We start from the raw sequence: 17,607 nt of genomic DNA on the forward strand, positions 1-17,607 counted from the left end.
CCCCTCTGTTAAATGCCCTCACGGTTACATTAATTGCTGTAAATGGAATTACTCATGCCAGGAAAAAAAAGACAGGCATTCTGTTTTCTTGTGTTCTCTGGAGAGTCACAGCACTCTTAAATGCTCAGACCTTGTTGTGATTCTCTCACTGGAAGGATTTTCTCAACAGCCAAGATCTTTCCAGGCAGCTCTATAGGAAGAATAAGAGAAAGGAGACTTATCTGGGTCTTGGGATCAGTGATGGCTGCTGCTTCCAGGGAAAAGAGCCAAAATCTCTGCAGGCGATTGGAAGGAGTCACTCAAAGAGAAGGGACAGGGGTGTTCAAGAAAACAAATGTTTTGCCACAGCAGCTCTTTTGAAAATGGCAGAATATCAACTCTCTCTCAATATGGGGGTTGAATAGAAAGCACTATAAACTAGCAATAGAAGCAAGGACAAGTTTCTACCTTAGAATAACCTTTTAACTCCTTTGTGCCTCTGTTTATCCTTAGAGTACAAAGAGCTCTCTCTATAGAACAGGTAATTATAGCTGTGTAATATAGAAACCTCAGCAGCTGGACTGAAGTTGGGAAGCTGGCCCTTTTGCTTTTTGCCTCTGCAGATGTTCAGAAGTGGCTTCTTTCTCTCAGACTCTGCTAAGAGTCTGAGACTTTCTTAAGTCTCTGCTGGACTTAAATGGTGTCCAAATTTGTTTCTTCATTCCTCACTTTGCCTCATCTTTGGTTCTCTTATGACGAATACAAGACCTTCTGTGGCCACCCTTTACTGCAGCCAGTGAAGTTCATGGTTTTTCCAACAGTCAAGTCCCAGGCCAACTTTTACCAACTTTGATTGTGCTCCTTGTGTTTAATTTGTCTATGTCCCAACATGTGTTCTAGACCTGAGGATGTACTAAGCAAGGAGCTTTTCTGGCAGCACCAGGAATGCTTTGTTCAGCAGGTCTGAGGGAGAGGCAGCACCAGAAGGGAAGCAGACACCTGCCCGTGTGAGGCTTTTTGGCAAGCCTCATTCCTTTTTATTGTTGTCTATGACTAAGTATGGATAATAATGCATATGAAGTCTTGGCAAAGTCCATGAAGAACAACAAAATCTAATTGTATTTATGTTTCTGTCCCTGTGTGTGTGATATGGGTGTCTGATGCTACCTGACCTATCCAGAGGGGCTGCTCCTTGATGGTGACCACTGCATTGAAAGCTCTGACTGCTCCTGCATCCACTCTGGAAAACATTATCCTCCTGGCTTCACCATCTCCCAGGACTGCAACTCATGGTAAACCCTGTGCTGCTCTGGTGTGGTTGCTCTAGATAAGTACTGCACACCGGTCAGTGACTGCTTTGCATTATCTTTCTAGAAATCTCTCTACCTTTAAAAAATTTCCTTTCACTGGCAAAGGGCTTGCTCTTTTACTGGAATTCCCAGCCCCTTCCAAGAAGTGAGCTGTTCACAAAGGCAAAATCAGCTCTATTTTCAAAGGGAGATTTGATCTGATAGAACAACATGAAGGTCACACTCCTTCAAAGAGCAGAGAACTACCTGTTTCCTGTGGATAAGACAGACCAGCAGGTTCCCATGTCTGGGTAGTGTCAGCAGTGGTGTCTTTGTTTTGACTTCCTAAGTGTATTTAACCTCTAAACCCCATTTCTTTCCAAGAGGAGTTAGCCTAAGGCACGTCCTTGGAAATTGTTACAGGGCTAATGAGTCTTCCTAGCATGGCCCACAATTTTTCTTTCACTCCTGAGTACCAGACTGGAGGGAAAAAACAGCACTTTAAAGAAAGGAAGAGGAATTAGTCACATATTCCTGATCTGGTTTTGTGTTCAATGTGGACATATTTGTGCAAGGAGTTTGGACAACTGTTTACTCAGAAGTTTCCAATTGGAGCACAGAAGGAGGAGAACTCAATGAAGGCCATGACATGCAGAAGAAAGGTGGTCTGTGCATCATCCCTGTTAATCAGCAGCTATTCATTACCTGCACCACATGTCCCAGAACAAAAGCCATAACCATGACATTAGCATTTTATCTTTTTCCGTGCAGTCCTCGGCAGCTTTGAGCTTGGCCGCATTGTTCAGTCTTAGTGCTCTTGGGAGATGAGTGTAGCCTGACAGGCTGGGTTTTTTATTGCTTGTGTTTTGTTACTGCTTCCTATTATTCAAATTTGATGCTGCTGTGGAGAACGTCATTCCATTGACTCTGCATTTAACATCCTCAATAATCTGCCTCCCCACAAATGGTTTTCAGGGGCTGGGATAATTAAAGGAATGAGAAGAATAAAGTAGCTCTTGAACCAAGGAGTGCAGAGGGGGTTGTGGAAGACACTGGAGTTGATCACAGCAAGGGAGTTTGATGTAAGAAGAAGTAAAGGAGAATAGATTTGTTTAAGGGCTAGAGAGGCAATTTTCACTGCCTAATAAAGATGGGCTGTGAAGAGGATGGGGTCAAACTCTTCTCAGAGGCAAACAGCAAAAGGCTGTGAAGCAATGGAGATAAGCTGAAAAGGAAATTCTGTTTTGGCACAAAGAAAAATTCTTCTCCCTTTTCCAGTGCTGTACTGGGACAGCTGCTCAGTGAGATTGTGGGACCTCATCTTGGATATTTCTAAACTCAAATGGGCAAGGTCCTCACCCACCTGATCTAGCTTTGACATTGCTTTCTCTGAGTTGGGGATTGTAGTAAATTATTTTCCTAGAAGTCCCTTCAAACATTTTTTCCCCTGTGATTCTGTTGTTTTGATAGATATACCTTGAGAACTGCATTGAACTCATTCCACATTAGTGGAATATAGCTGAAAATTCCATTAAACACAGAGATTTGACAGGGAAACCCAGAAATCCTTGAGTTCTGCCACCATACCCATTCATCTTATCAGCAGTTGCTGTCATATGATGAGAAGAAGGGATGAATACATTAAAAAATGAAGTTATGGGAGATGGAAGGAATTTTGGGGACTGATCTAACTTCCCTGGGACAGATGACCATTTTCAGGTTTTTGGGAAAAATGTGCAACAGAAAATTTATATTCATGTACTCTTACTTAACTTGCTACTATCTCTTTCCTAGCATTTGTCGACATGGCATGTGGATCTGCAGCAATGGGGAATGCCCAGGTATGTTGGCTTCACTCTTTTCAGGTTTTGACAAATAAGCCTTGCCTACGTCCCTCCCACTCATGCCCCACTTATGTATTTTTTTTTTACTCAAAAAAGCAAATCTTTGTTCTTCCTTGCTCGATCCAGTACAGTCCAGTTGGGATCCTACTTTTAAGTTCTTCTCTTGAGACAAGTCAGACATTGCTCTGTGTGGTTTATGTGTAGCAACGTAAAATCCTGTTTGGTGGGAAGGCCGGTTCCTGCTTTGATTACTTAGTTTGCCAGTTATAAGGGTCTGTATGTTCAGAGGATTGGCTTGCAGGTAGAGGAACACTCCTGGCTTTCTTTGACCACATACAATTGACCACGTACAATTTCTCATTGTACCTTACTGACCACAATTCCCTCATGGTCATGTTGTGGGTGAAGGAGCCACAGTCTCAGGGAGAAAGTGGCTGCCCTGCCTTCCATGGGTGCTGGCAGATTGGAGAGGCATCTCTGCAGATGCAGACTGGGGTTATGGCTGGACAGGAAAACAGCAGATTTGTGGGCTTTAGTGGTTTTTTGTTGAGATGAGACTGTGCAACCCTCACAGGTTAGGGAAATTGCAACAATCTTAAGGTGTTCTATCAAAAAAGTCTGTCTTTTTTTGATAACATGAAACTTGCCTAACCCATCAATGGTCCTTTTCCTCCTGCTTTAGAACAAAAGAGCACTTCCCCCAAAATATCAACACTTAAGGAAGAGGATGGGGGTTGGTGTATGTAAATATTCAAAATGGAGATGACATTTTTAGTGAGCTGTCCCCTGTGCTTGTTTATTAAGGATCTCTTCAAGTGCAGAGAATCTCACTGTCTAAAACACAGCTTCAAGGACACAGCCCAGGCTGATTCATTACATCTTCTAGCTAATGGCCAGCAGCATGATTACAAACAAGAAATAGGTGCTTTTCTAACTTCAGTTTTTCCTTAGATTATAGCTTTTAATGTCCTTGCTCTCTGGGCTGTGATGAATACTCTGTGGGCCAAATTTTTATCCATAACTCCACATTTTCTTCATAGTGATTATAGAAGTGAAGATAAATTTGGTATTGAGGCTTGCAAACCGATGTTTATCTCCAGCTCTGTGCAAGAGGCAATATAGCATTGCAGCCTTTTCCTGAATTGGGAAGCTGTCCCAAATGAGCAGAAGTGGAAAAGAAAAGCAGCTTATTTTTGTACCTTCTGCCAATATATCTAAATCAGTTTTCTACTAGGCTTGTTCAAGACTGAATGTTGTATACCTGCAGCTGTTGTACATGTGCCTGCTAAAAAACTCTATAAACTGTACTGAGACAGTATGGGAGGGCAGCAAAGCCTCCCAGAGTAGCCAAATTTATATTGTTACCTGTGCTGTTTGTCTCTACTTGAAGTAATATTGCAGCATATTTTCATTGTTGGTTAGTCACCACAAATATTTCTAAAATCATATGTCCAGAAAATTTATGTAGTTACTTGTATAAACTTTAGATAGTTCTGTTTTTCTTTTGACCAACTTTTTGTTGTCAGGAAAGATTGCTTTCATATTGTGGGAGTGAATTGCCCAGCTTTAAAGTTGGTGATAAGGTGAATCCAAAGCTGGAGCTGGCTGGCACTACCAAGAGGCTTTCAAGCTGTTATCATAACGGAAATAATTATGAAGGCAGAAGGTTTCAGGAAATTTTATGGGATGCATTATATCAAATGGTGTAGACAGAGGGATCCATAAGTAAAGACTTGGCCACAGAACAGAAAAGTAAATTCCCTTTCAGAAGCAGTGCCAAAAGCTGGGACTTGTCTTAGATAGCAGTCCTCAGTTCTCTGCTTCAAACCTGTCCTCATTTCCTTGTTGGAGAGAATCAAACTCCAAGGGATGACAAATATCCAGGAGATGCTGGACTTCTCTTAGGGTGAATCAGAGCTGTGTAAGGCTGGGAATCCTCAGGATCTGTACTTTAGCATCAGCTGGTTTAAGATAGTAAACACTAAATAATATGCTGAAGAGGGAAATTTCCACATGATGTTCATTAGACAGATCTTCTGTGGGACTCAAAGTCAGCAAAGAGAGAATAACTCATGGAGCTCACCTGCCAACTTGTAACATTTAAGCCTTCTCCAACGTTTGGCTGGTGATGGCCAGTATAGGCCCAGCGCTTGTATTTTGTTCTGGGTGAGGAAGTGGCTGCCCACCTTATTTGCCATGGGATCATCTGTAAGTGTGACGGTCTTCTCATATGGAAGATTTTCTTTGCAAGCTCTGTGGAGTTGGAGCCTTTCCATGTGTTTGCATGACAGGATACTAAATCCCAGCTGTGGTATTGGGATACTGCCTTCCTGGAATTGAAAAACCACAACTTAGCAAAACACCTTCAAATGTTGATATGTTTAAATAGCTCCTTTTTCTAGTAGAAAGATGGTCCAGCCAGGCCATCTTTCACATTATTCTGTGAGGACTTTAGATGTAGCTATTGTAACTATAGAATGATTTTTAACTTTCTGTTTGTTGATATGATGGTTCAGGGTAAAGTCCAACATAAATTCTACCCTTGGAAGGACTCACACAGACATTATCTTCCAGCTCTTCATTCTCATAAAATATTTTATACTAAAATAACATATTGGTATTTAAGGCATCCCAAGAAAAGAATATAGGCTTTTCCATAGGCACAAATTTCAGCTCTTGGCTGTGGTTTATTCTGTGTTCCCCAGCTGTTGTTGGTTCCTCTGTTACTACTGGTAATGTCTTACAGAAAGAAACAGTGAGATAAGGATCTTGCTGGTGCTTTCTGGTCTGTGTGGAGTTCAGGCCTTGTACAACCTGTTCCACCAGGGCTGCTCTTCCCCCTCAGAGACTTGTGGGGGCTGAGCAGGATTTTGCTTGAATCTGGCACTGGGATGATTAATGGCTTTTTGCTTTTTCTAGGGGAATGCTCTGTCACCGGCCAGTCCCATTTCAAAAGCTTTGACAACAAGTATTTCACCTTCAGTGGGATTTGCCAGTACTTATTTGCCAAGGATTGTGTGGAAAATTCCTTCTCTGTGATCATCGAGACGGTGCAGGTAGCCTCGGCTGGTGCCTCTGCGCATGCTCTTGAGAGTGGGCGGGGCTGTGGGACTATGACATGAATTGCAGATGCGCAGGCCAACGGAAGTAATTTCCCTATGAGATAAATAGTTTAAATAACAGATGCAGTCTTTCTTCTTAGTTAATAACTGTTTTGCTTCTCCTCACCACCATTGCCAGGAGCCTGCCTGGGGATGGAGACTCATGATGATGTTTGGAGAATGGGCCCTCACTCTTTGCCAGCTGAACAAACAGAGGCGAGGGTGCACTCCTTGCCAAACACCCTGGCTGCTGGTGCCTCCCTAATGCCTGTGGGGAAAAGACATTTCCTTGGACATCAAGCAGGGTGCACTGGCGGACAAGTACCTTGCTTTGTTTCCCATTTAGTCCGATTGGCTGGTGATTTTTTTTTTTTTTACTTAGACAGCAGCTTCTGACTCTCTTTGCTGCCCCCCCGATGGATGGGTGAGAGGCAGCTGCAGAGAGGCAGGAAAGGGAGCCAGACCAGTGCAGGGAGGGATGGAGACCCTGAAGGGGGATGTCACAGGGAGGTTTACACAGTTGTGAAATAAATCGACCAGTTGTTCTTGGGAAAAGGTGAACAAACCTAGAGACTGAAAAGGACCCTGAGGCAAGGAGAGGGGAAGAAAGGTGACGGGGACAGTGGAACTGAAGGCAGGGAGAGGTGCAATGGAGACAGGAGACTGACAGGAGGGAAGGGGAGATCAGTATCAGTATTCAGCAGCACCAGGGAAGTTGCAGGCTTTGGAGAAATGGGCTGTGACAGTTCTCCATACCATCTGTGTCTGTCTCCTTCGTTAGAGAGCTCTGATAGCCATCAGTGCTTGGGAACCTGCAGGACAGGTTTCCACTGAAACTTCCCTTTTGAAACCAGGGAGGAGACATGGGGCCCCTGCAATCCCTGTTCCTCATCTAGGTATCCCAAAGCCGGGAAAACAAACACCTCAGGAGTCTTGGGTAATGTGAACTGAGTGGCTTTTTTCCCAGGCTGTATGGGTCAGGTGTCCTTCCTGCTCCTGCCACAGCTCTGGGGCTGGTCACTGCCAGGGGTCTGGTGGAACACCCACAGATCCTTTTCCAAGTTCTGAGATGGGGAGCTCAGCCCTGGTGCATGATTAGTGGGATAATGGGGGGAGGGCTGCCAGCCTGCTGTTTGTGGGAGGCAGAAACCAGATCTATAAAACCAGTGTGACACTCAACACCTTTCAAATTTTTTGAAAGTGCCTTCTGGGACTAAGTCACCAAGAAAATGAAAACCTGATGTTCGAGGCAGATTTTCCCTTCTCCGCAGTGTGCAGATGATCCTGATGCCGTGTGCACTCGCTCAGCTTCTGTCCGGATCCGGGATATGGACAACAGCATCATTAAAATGAAACACGGAGGAGGAGTTTCGCTGAATGGACAGGACATACAGATCCCTTCACTGCAAGGTGTGTTCACATGGGCTGACTCTGGCCAGCCACTGAAAGCCTCCTGCTTAGTAGTGGTTTTAGACATGCCTTAGCCCAGCTTAATCAAAGAGTGTTTTCAATGCCAAACTCTCTTGCAGTGTCTTCTAGAAGCTCTGTCATTTCAGCTTCTCTCCATGCAGCAGATGGATCTTGACTTGGCTCCTCTAAAATCAGAAGAATTAAGCTGGTCTGCACTTGTGAGATTTGTGAAAATCACTGTTGGTCTATTCTTTTTTGAAATTATTGTTTTTCAACAGAAGCTTGAAATCATGGAATTGGTTTGGACCTTAAAGATCATCTGGTTCAACCACCCTGCCTTGGGCAAGACACTTTCCACTACTCCAGGTTGCTCTGAGCCCCATCCAACCTGGCCTTGGCCACTTCCAGGGATGGGGCAGCCACAGCTGCTCTGGGCAACCTGTGCCAGGGCCTCAGCACCCTCACAGGGAACAATTTCTTCCCGATATCCAATCTAAACCTGCCCTCTGTCAATGTAAAGCCATTCCCTCTTGTCCTGTCATTACATCTTGTAAAAGCTTACTGGCACCCTGTGGTTGCCTTCAGGTGCTCTCCGTGTCCAGCGTGTGGTGAGGAGTTCAGTTCGCCTCACCTATGGGGATGATCTGCAGATTGACTGGGATGGTCATGGACAACTCCTAGTGAAGGTAGTTTTTCTGGGTTTTTTTCTGCCTGTTTGCCCCCTCTCTCCTTCCACCCATATATGTACAAAGATTTTCTTATCTGAAGTCAGAAATTGCTTTTTGTTGCATGTTAGGAATTCCTTTCTCTTTTGCTACTCCCAGAGTAATATACAGGTTCTTTTGTATTCCAGAAACAAACACTTCATCTTAGAGCAGCTTGGTAGCTTTTTTCTCCTCCCCCCCTTTTTTTTTGGATGTGTGTGTAATGACAGCCGTTATTAACCATGAACAGTTTTGTGTTTTGTTCAGCAGATATCCTCCAAACTGGAGTTTTGTTTTTTGTTTGCTTTGACTGCCTTGTCTAAACCAACAGATGTGAATGACTTAAAAAAAGGGAAGGAAAGGCCCCCAGAGACAGTTACTCATATTTTCCAGGAAATAGAAATCAGTTCGTAGATGTGTTGTGGGCTCCTTCTACTGTGAGGAATATTTTAAGTCAGCCTTGATTAACAATTAGGTTTTGTTGGTGCTGCAGACACAGCAAAGTGTAGAAAAATTGAGCTAGGTTTAACAGAAATGATCTGTAAGGGAGTGTAACCACAGCCCTGTTGCCTTTGAATCCCTCTCACTGAGAGGAGTCTTGCCAAGAAAACCAGTTTTCCTGGGATTTTCTGCCGAGTGGTAAATGCTGTCCTCCTTGAACCATGGTGTTGCTTTTGCATTCTTCTTCCCTGCCCCAAAATCTGGCTTAAATGTCATGTCTGGCACAGCACCAAGGGTTATGAAAGCCAGTTCAGAACTGAGTTCAAGAGTTGAAAAGAAAACAGATAAGAAAAGTCTGGAATAATTTTAGAAAGCATCTGTGGGTTTGTGGTTGTTGTTTTGATTTAACCTGTATCTCTGTGCTCTGAGGGTCCTAGAAGTTCTTTTGGGGCTTAGAATAATTCACTTCAGCCCTTAGCACATCTCAGGAGTTTTGGCTTTCCTCAGTATTCAAAATATTTTTCTCCCTGGTCAGAGACCCATACAACTGGGCAAATTTTTTGTCCCATTGAAAACAAACCTAATTTTCTGCTCCAGATCATCTACCCATAAAAGCAGTGGCAGTTTCTCCAGTTGTCTGCTCCTTCCCTTGCTGGGCATCTAAAGCATCTCTTTAATTGCTTTTGGAGAGTTATTTTATACTGGATTTGGAGACTGACCTCTTGCCAAGTATTGCTGATAATAATTGGAGGAAGTGATACACTTCCATTACCTTGTTCTGGCAAAAATTCTTCCTGTGTTCCTCAAGAAGGCTCTCCTTTCTGTGACTGCCTGATACTTGTGATTTGAGCTTCCACTCCAAAATACTGCACAATTTGGACTTGTGTGAGTCACTGCTCCATCTGCAGAGTACGCGAAGGAGCAGTAATACTCTTACTAGTAAGAATATTTATTCTCTAATTGTTCTTTTTGATGCTCCATATTTATTCTCTGACCCCCGTGTTTGAATGCTGGGTAGTATTAGGTTATATTTTGGAGGACGCTTTTTATTTTTATTTATACAGAAAAACTGTTTTCTTTGAAAAATGTGGATTTTTATAACTTTTTTTTTGTTTGTTTCACTGGTTACTCCTGCAAGCCTGCCTAAACTAGCCCTCAGCTACATGAATAGAGAGGGCTGATGTAGCGTCAGAGCTCCTGTGTTTGTAATGTACCTGTAATGTGGTGTTTGTAATGTACCTGAGCTTTACTCCTAACAGAAACTGACAGTTCCTACTAAAATAAAAGGTATTGGTGCCTTTGTGATGCAGGTGTTGCTTAGGAGATTTCTCCCTGTTTACCTCTACGTTTAGGGTCATCTTTCAGATGCTCCTTGATTTGCAGCAGGAATAAAACAGGTGAAAAGTGCACCTTCTCTGTGGATTGTTGGAAATTCTGCTTTTAGTCTGCTTGAAGTTCCTCTGGGCAGCAGGAATATCTAATATGAAGTAGCTTTAGGGGGTATTAGTTTATCTTTCCTTCATCATCCACTTTTCCTTTAAAATGTGAAATGCTCCCAGGTGCCATTGGAATTGCATTTAAAAAAAATGCAACCCCCACTGGTACCCTGCTCATTTATATGAATGAACGGTGAGAACAACGAAAGACTAAACTGGACTGCTGATCAAGGCATAAAAATAAGCTATTTTTCTCTTAGTCACCCTCTGAAATTCATTGTAGTGTGCAGAAATTGTCCTGCAGCTACTAACAGTAGCAATTTTGTTAGAAGTTTGAAAATACAGTACAATGGCATTGTGTCTGCAGCATTTTGCTTTGTGTTCGAGAATTTTCTGGACTATTCAGTTGTGTATGGCTCATTCCTTAAAAAAATCTTCCTCTACAGTGGTAACCTGTTCTAGAAGATGACCAGGCAAATGTTGTGTTCCTTAGGTGTCCCCAGTCTACTCCGAAAGGATGTGCGGGCTGTGTGGAAATTATGATGGGAACCAAGGGGATGATTTTCTTACACCTTCTGGCATGGTGGAATCTCTTCTGGAGGACTTTGGAAACTCCTGGAAGCTCAATGCAGACTGCCAGGACTTGTTAAAACAAGACAGTGACCCCTGCAATCTCAATCCTCATTTAGGTACTGAACTCTATTCAAAATTAACGTGTGCAGCAAATGGTGATCTTCCATTTACACAAAAAAGGAAAATAAAGAGAAGAACCTAATGTTGCTAACATTGCCACCAGGGTGGCTGTAATATATATTTTAAAAAACCCAATAAACAGCAGCAACAAAAAAAAAACACACACACAGAGACTTGTATTGATGCAGCCTCATAAGGAAAACATAATATTTTGTGAAAATTGAAAACAAAAACTAGTTTAATTTTGCAAATTTAAAAAGGTAGCAGAAAGCAAAGGCCCTGTAAAGGGAATTACAGCACCAGAAATAGTGCTAACGGAATATAAGAGCATTGCTTTTCCTTGATTTGTTTTACTATTGAGACATTATTCTTTCAGTAGAGCTCATGATGTATGAACTATGGTGCTATCTGTGCCTGCCTGATCCTGTTTTATTCTTGTGGGGTTTGTTTGGTTATACTTTCTTTTTTAAAAGGAAGAGAAAATGCTTACTGTGGCTTCTCTGGCTTTCCTTGAAAGCCACGTTGATTGACTGATTCAGTATGAGCATGTAATTTTTCTCTTTTTAGCCAAATATGCTGAGGATTCCTGCTCAGTTCTGATGTCTCCTGCCTTTGAACCTTGTCACCATGTAGTGAGTCCCATTCCCTATGTTAAGAACTGCCGCTTTGATGTTTGCTCCTGCTCCAGTGGCAAGGATTGCCTGTGCTCTGCCATTGCTAATTATGCAGCAGCCTGTGCCAGGAAAAGCATCCTGGTGGAGTGGAGACAACCTGATTTCTGCCGTAAGTGCACTGCTACTCAAACCCACTTATTGTCGTCCTCCTGAAGGAATTTTTCTAGCAACATTGTGTGAAAGAATGAGATGCCAGATTTTCCTTATGGCAAACGATGAGAGTAAATCTTTCCTTCACACTGATAAGGATGCAAAAGGTGTTCCCAGGGACTGCTCAGCAGTGGGGGAGAGAAGCGTTGATCTGACACAGCCCCACAGAACTTTTCCCTTGGTTTCTATTTTCAGCTACTCACCTGGAAACTTTCTGAATGTCCTAGGGTGGGAATCTCCCAAGTGATTTGTAGTAATCCATGAACTGCCTTTTTTTGAGGCCCAAGCTTCCCAGGTCCTGACCTCATCAATGACTCCTGAACGTGGGGTTATGGAGGAAGCACAAAAGGGCAAGACAAACTTGTATCAGAAGAGAATTTTGGCAGTCTTGTGGCATCACCCCTGCTCACAGCAAGGCTAAATTACTGTCGATTGCCTGAGGTTTTGGCCAGAAAAATTTTGAATATCTCCAAAAAATTGAGGTACCACAGCCTCTCCAACATCTGTCTCTCTCTTATCCAGGACCAGATTAATAGCCAAACTGCCAAGAGGCTGGAGCAGAACAGTCCAACACCTTTCATTTCTTTTATTTCTCTCTTAGGTCAATGAGGTAGGAAAAAATCCATTGTCATGTAATTTCGATTGAGCACAGACATACTTTTCCCATAAATATTTGTGAAGTGAATATTTTTCCATTTTCCTGAGCAACTTTGTTATAAAGGAAAGAAGACAATTGAAAAATTTGGGGGAAAGCATGTGTGCCTGGCAGCTCTCCAGATTTGTTCTCTTACATTTACCCAAGCAGAGAGTGGGAAAAACATTTATAAACTGAGTGTGCAGAAAGTGGAAAAGAGAGACATCTCTGGCCTTTGACCTGGTAGGGTCTGCAAGGTCAGTAACACAACTTTTTCAGGCTGTAGAGTGCTTGCTGCGAATGAGAACAAACTCAGTTTATATTAAACTGCTGCATGGTTTTATAATATTTTACCTAGTTTATGTAAATGTTCAGGTAGTAGAACAGTAATGTAATAAAAATCCTTTCAGAACTCTGCAGGTCTGGAGGCTGAAAGAAAGAGGAGCGATAATGCCCCATTGCTCTTTCTGTAATTGAACAAGTCAATTTTCACAATTAATCTTTAATAGTGCAGAGCTGCTTCTTCCTTTCTGTACATTACAGAGAGCTTTGTACTTGCACAAAGTGACAATTTCCCTGATTGCAGATCCATCAGCCCCCATTAAATAATCCTAATGCCCTAGACATCTCCTGACACATGGGGAGGGAGAGCAATCCCTCTTTCTTAATGGGTTTGAAATGTGAATGTGCAGGTTGTGTAATTTGTGCTGGTGGCCCAATGCACTGAATATGTCTTGCACTCCTGCCTTCATCCCCAGAGATTTGGTTTCTTGGGAAATGACTTGACAGAGCCAGTTTGCTTGATTTGGAGTGGATAAGTATCAGGGAGCATAGTCATTAGTGTAGCACAACATTTCTGCTTTGTGTCAAGCTAAGAAGTGCCTTCAGCTCCCCTATCTTTGACATTATTTTAGTTGCAGTTTGATTATTTAAGACCTGACTCATACCCCTGTAACCCACCATGAATAAGCACCAAGCCAATCCCTTCATGCTGGAAGGGAGGAGCAGACAGGCCACACTATGAAGGGCTGTGTCTCTCGTGCAGCTGCATGTAAAAAATTGGTTAAAACCCAGACTGAATGGCTGGGCTGAGAGAGTGGTGGTGAATGGAGTTAAACCCAGCTGGGGGCTGGTCACCAGTGGTGTTCCCCAGGGCTCAGTAGTTGGGCCAGTTTTATTTAATATTTTAATCAAGGATCTAGGTGAGGGGATCGAGTGCATCCTCAGTAAGTTCATGTCCAGCACCCAGCTGGGTGGGAGTGTGGATCTGCTGGAGGGCAGGAAGGCTCTGCAGAGGCATCTGAACAGGCTGGATCCATGGGCCCAGGCAAGTGCTCTTGAGATTCCACAAGGCCAAGGGCCTGGTCCTGCTTTGGGTCACACCAACCCCCTGCAGCTCCGGGCTGGGGCAGAGGGGCTGGAAAGCTGGGAAAGGCCCTGGGGGTGCTGGGGACAGCAGCTGGACAGGAGCCAGGTGTGCCCAGGAGGGCAGGAGGCCAATGGCACCTGGGCTGTGCCAGCCATGGTGTGGCAGCAGGGCCAGGGCGGTGACTGTCCCCTGGGCTGGCACTGCTGGGGCCACACCTCAGATCCTGGGGTAGTTCTGGGCCTGTCACTACAAGAAAGACATTGAGGGGATGGAGCTGAAGAAGGTTCTGGAGCACAAATATGATGAGGAGGAGCTGAGGTGGGGCTAAGCCTGGAGAAAAGGAGGCTCATGGGAGACCTTCTCACTCTCTAGAACTCTGACAGGAGTGTGCAGCCACGTGGGGGTTGGGGTCTGCTCCCAGGGAACAAGGGACAAGAGGAGAGGAAATGGCCTCAGGTTTCACAGAGAGTACAGATTAGGTTTTATGTAAACTTTGTTCATGGAAATTGTTATCAAGCACTGGCACAGACCACCCAGAGAAGTTGTTGAGTCACCATGCCTTGAGGTATTTAAAAGCCCCATGGATGTGGCACTTAGGGACATGCTTTAGTGGTGGACTTGGCAGTGTGAGGTTAATGACTGTATTCAGTTATCTTATGGTCTTTTCCAACCCATATATTTCTATGTTTACCTGTCCCATGTGTGTATTGTTCTGTGGCACAGGGGAATCCATCAGCAGGTCCCTAGATCTTCCTTCAGATTTTAGGACATGTTGCTAATCCCATTATGTTCCTTAATGTGGTAGTGCTGGGGCGGTTGGTGGCTTTGCATACCTTCTGTAAGAGGATTTGTATAGGATAAATCTAAGACTGCTGGAGGAGGGAATTAAGGACAGGCTCTGAGCAGCATATGAGAACGGCTACAGGGCATGCTGGGCCTCAGCATGGCAGAGAAGCTGTGTTAAATCTAGTTCTGGCAGGGTCCACCTTCACTCAGAGGTGGCAACGTTTTCACCTTGTGTTACTTGAGGAACTGGCCATGGTTTGTCTCTTTCACTCTGATTTCAAAACCTGCCCCTATGAGCTGCATGAGCTGTTCAATGCAAAGACATTTTTTCCAATGCTTTCCCACTGTTTCTCATCTTATTCCTGGGATAGGCTGTGCTTTGAGCACAGCATTAAGCTGTTTTGGTTTTACAGAAGCCATCCACAGGGACTAGAGGCATCTTGCCTTTTTCTCTAATTTTCCTGTCAATAATGGGATGGGTTTTTTTTTAGTGGCAGTGTATTACACAGTGTACAGACATCAGGCCTTTCCCAGGTCGCTTGTCTTGCCTTTTTGTTGTTAAAAACAAATGTTGCTGGGAAGGGATAGAGCAGTGTATTGGGATGTGGAGTGTAAGAATGGCATTTAGAAGCATAACTGGAAAAACAGGGGATGTTCAAAAAATTTTAGGAGGTACATGGACAAGGAAAATCATAGAATGGTTTTGGTTGAAAGGGACCTTAAAGATCATCTTGTTCCAAGGGACACCTTCCACTAGACCAGGTTTTTCCAAGTCCCTTTCAGCGTGTCCCTGAACACTTCCAGGGATGGGTCAGCTCCAGTTTCTCTGGACAACCGCTGCCAGAGCCTCAGCACCCTCAAAAGGATAAATTTCTTCCTAATATCTAATTGAAACTTGCCCTCTTTCACTTGGAAGCCATTCCCACACATGGATTACAAAGGTTTATCTAAGAAACGAATCTACTGCAAAGTTGTCCCGTGGATAGGGAGTGTTACAACTGACTAGAAAGTAGGGCAGGATGCTGGGCTCAGTTATCACATCCTTTTTTTGAATCTTGAAATTCATAAACTGATGTACCCATCTGGAACCTGCCAAACCAGTTCCATGTTTCCAGAGGTTCATGTATAACAAATTGTACTTTTGGCTGAGGCCCCATGGTTCTCCTGCTGGGATGTGCCTTTCATAATGAGAGTTATTTTTAAAATGGTCCTCAGCCCTGGGCTGTGCCTGTTCAGGGTTTGATTTACTGCAAAGATCAGGTTTGTGTAAGTCAGAAGCACATTTTTGTGAATGCTGCCAAAAATTCCTGTAGAATGAGTTTATCTTCTGCTTAGTCCCGAATTAGGAAGCATTTGCTGTATTGATGAGCACACATTTCTTGGACTGTGCTGTGAAAGGTACATTAAGTAGTTTGGGCACCGGTCCCAGATTTGGGAGATTTTTGCTCTTAAGAAGGGTTCAAGTCACCTTAGATGTTTTTGGGCTGGATTTTCAGTTTAGGGTGTTATACTCCCATGTATGGGGCTGCAGGAGCCTCAAGAGAAGCTAGTGCAACCACGTCTCTCTCCAGTAGGCAGGAATAATTCTTCATTTCAGAAGAGTTTTGTGAAGGTGACCATGAGTCACTGGTCAGCACATAGGCCTTGCTTTGCTAGTCCAGCAAACACCTGGCTGAAACTGCAGGACTATCCTGTTATTTCATGCCTGCCAGAGTTCCCAGGGATGTGAGCTAGAAGAGAGTAGGGATTATCACATCATTCTGCAGGAATGACAAGGGGAAGGCCTTTCTCTCTAACCCTTTGATCTTGGTTTCAGCAAGGTACAAATGTGCCAACATCGTTCCTCATAACCTTACAACTGTTTGCTGTGGAAGGTCGCTACAAACGACAGTGTAACCCCTGGTTATCAGGAGGCCTGTTAAATTCTAACTCTTGATAAAACAAGCTTGTTTCCCATCTTCTGCAATGTGTTGTCATAACTGCCACCTAGTGCTGATGCTGATGGGTGCAGAGGAGAATGCCTCAAAATCGGCCCTGTAGAAGTGGTGGTTTTAAAAACAAAGAAGCCAAAATGGCTACAAAGGCCATAATTAGTCTCTATATGAAAGAATTAATAATCAAAAATTTTTAGTATCAAGGTTTGGCTCCATGATTGCTAAATTCCTTCATTATTTGCACTTGTTTCCATAGAAATCACAGGGTTCTTCTGGGATGTGAGGCTGTTGTGTATTGCTGCACTCCTGTTTACCAAAGCAGAAGAATACTTTTCTACTTATTTTGACCAAATAGTCCCTAAATATGTTGCAAAGGAAGAGAGGTGTGAATGTGTACATGACACTTGTAATGCTCTTAATGCATGGGATCATGGAATAGTTTGGGTTGGAAGGGACCCAAACATGTCATTCCAACAGACCGTGTCATTCCTACCCCCTGCCATGGGCGGAGACACTTTCCACTAGCCCAGGTTTTTCCAAGGCCCATCCAGCCTGGCCTTGGACACTTCCAGGGATGGGACAGCCACAGCTTCTCTGGGCAACCTGTGCCAGGGCCTCAGCACCTTCACTGGGAAGAATTCCTTCCTACAATCCAATCTAAACCTGCTCTCTGTCAGTGTGAAGCCATTCCCCCTCGTCCTGTCACTCCAGGCCCTTGCCAAGAGTGTCTCTCCATCTTTTTTGTAGGTTCCCTTCAGGGGAGCTTCAGTTAGGTTATCCTGACTGTGATCCAGATAATAATAGAGGTTGGACAGTGTGTGTGTTTTCATGTTCTGGGCAAAATTCTGTGGCTAAATTTCCATCACAGTGCAGGGTAGTCCAGTCCTGACATTTATGGGGAATTTCTTTTAGTAAGGTTTTGTTTGTGTGTATATATAAGCAGTGCCTTAGGCTACACCAGTGCTGCAGTTAAGGAGGGATGGTGTTACACTCCATTGACAAGTAAATTGAGCAAACACCTTTTAATCCCAAGCTTCCCAGTCTGTTTTAGGCAGCTGTGACTGTGGTCACAAGGGTTTTCAGGATAAAGAAGAGATGAGAATGTTGACTCCATGATCAGAAGGCTTGATTTATTATTTTATGATATATGTTACATTAAGACT

General features: G+C 43.7%; 1 protein-coding gene across 1 annotated transcript in view; it reads left to right on the plus strand.

The window, feature by feature from the left end:
* VWF (von Willebrand factor) overlaps nt 1-17,607 on the plus strand; it is a 117,128-nt gene that overhangs the window by 20,253 nt on the left and 79,268 nt on the right. Inside the window, exons 9-15 of the mRNA XM_036404921.2 lie at nt 1,160-1,271; nt 3,063-3,109; nt 6,032-6,168; nt 7,485-7,623; nt 8,209-8,309; nt 10,698-10,893; nt 11,465-11,680. Coding sequence (XP_036260814.1) covers nt 1,160-1,271; nt 3,063-3,109; nt 6,032-6,168; nt 7,485-7,623; nt 8,209-8,309; nt 10,698-10,893; nt 11,465-11,680 — 948 coding nt within the window. The remainder of the gene's footprint in view (nt 1-1,159; nt 1,272-3,062; nt 3,110-6,031; nt 6,169-7,484; nt 7,624-8,208; nt 8,310-10,697; nt 10,894-11,464; nt 11,681-17,607) is intronic.

This window comes from Molothrus ater, chromosome 5 (assembly GCF_012460135.2).
Source record: "Molothrus ater isolate BHLD 08-10-18 breed brown headed cowbird chromosome 5, BPBGC_Mater_1.1, whole genome shotgun sequence".
Taxonomy (NCBI): domain Eukaryota; kingdom Metazoa; phylum Chordata; class Aves; order Passeriformes; family Icteridae; genus Molothrus; species Molothrus ater.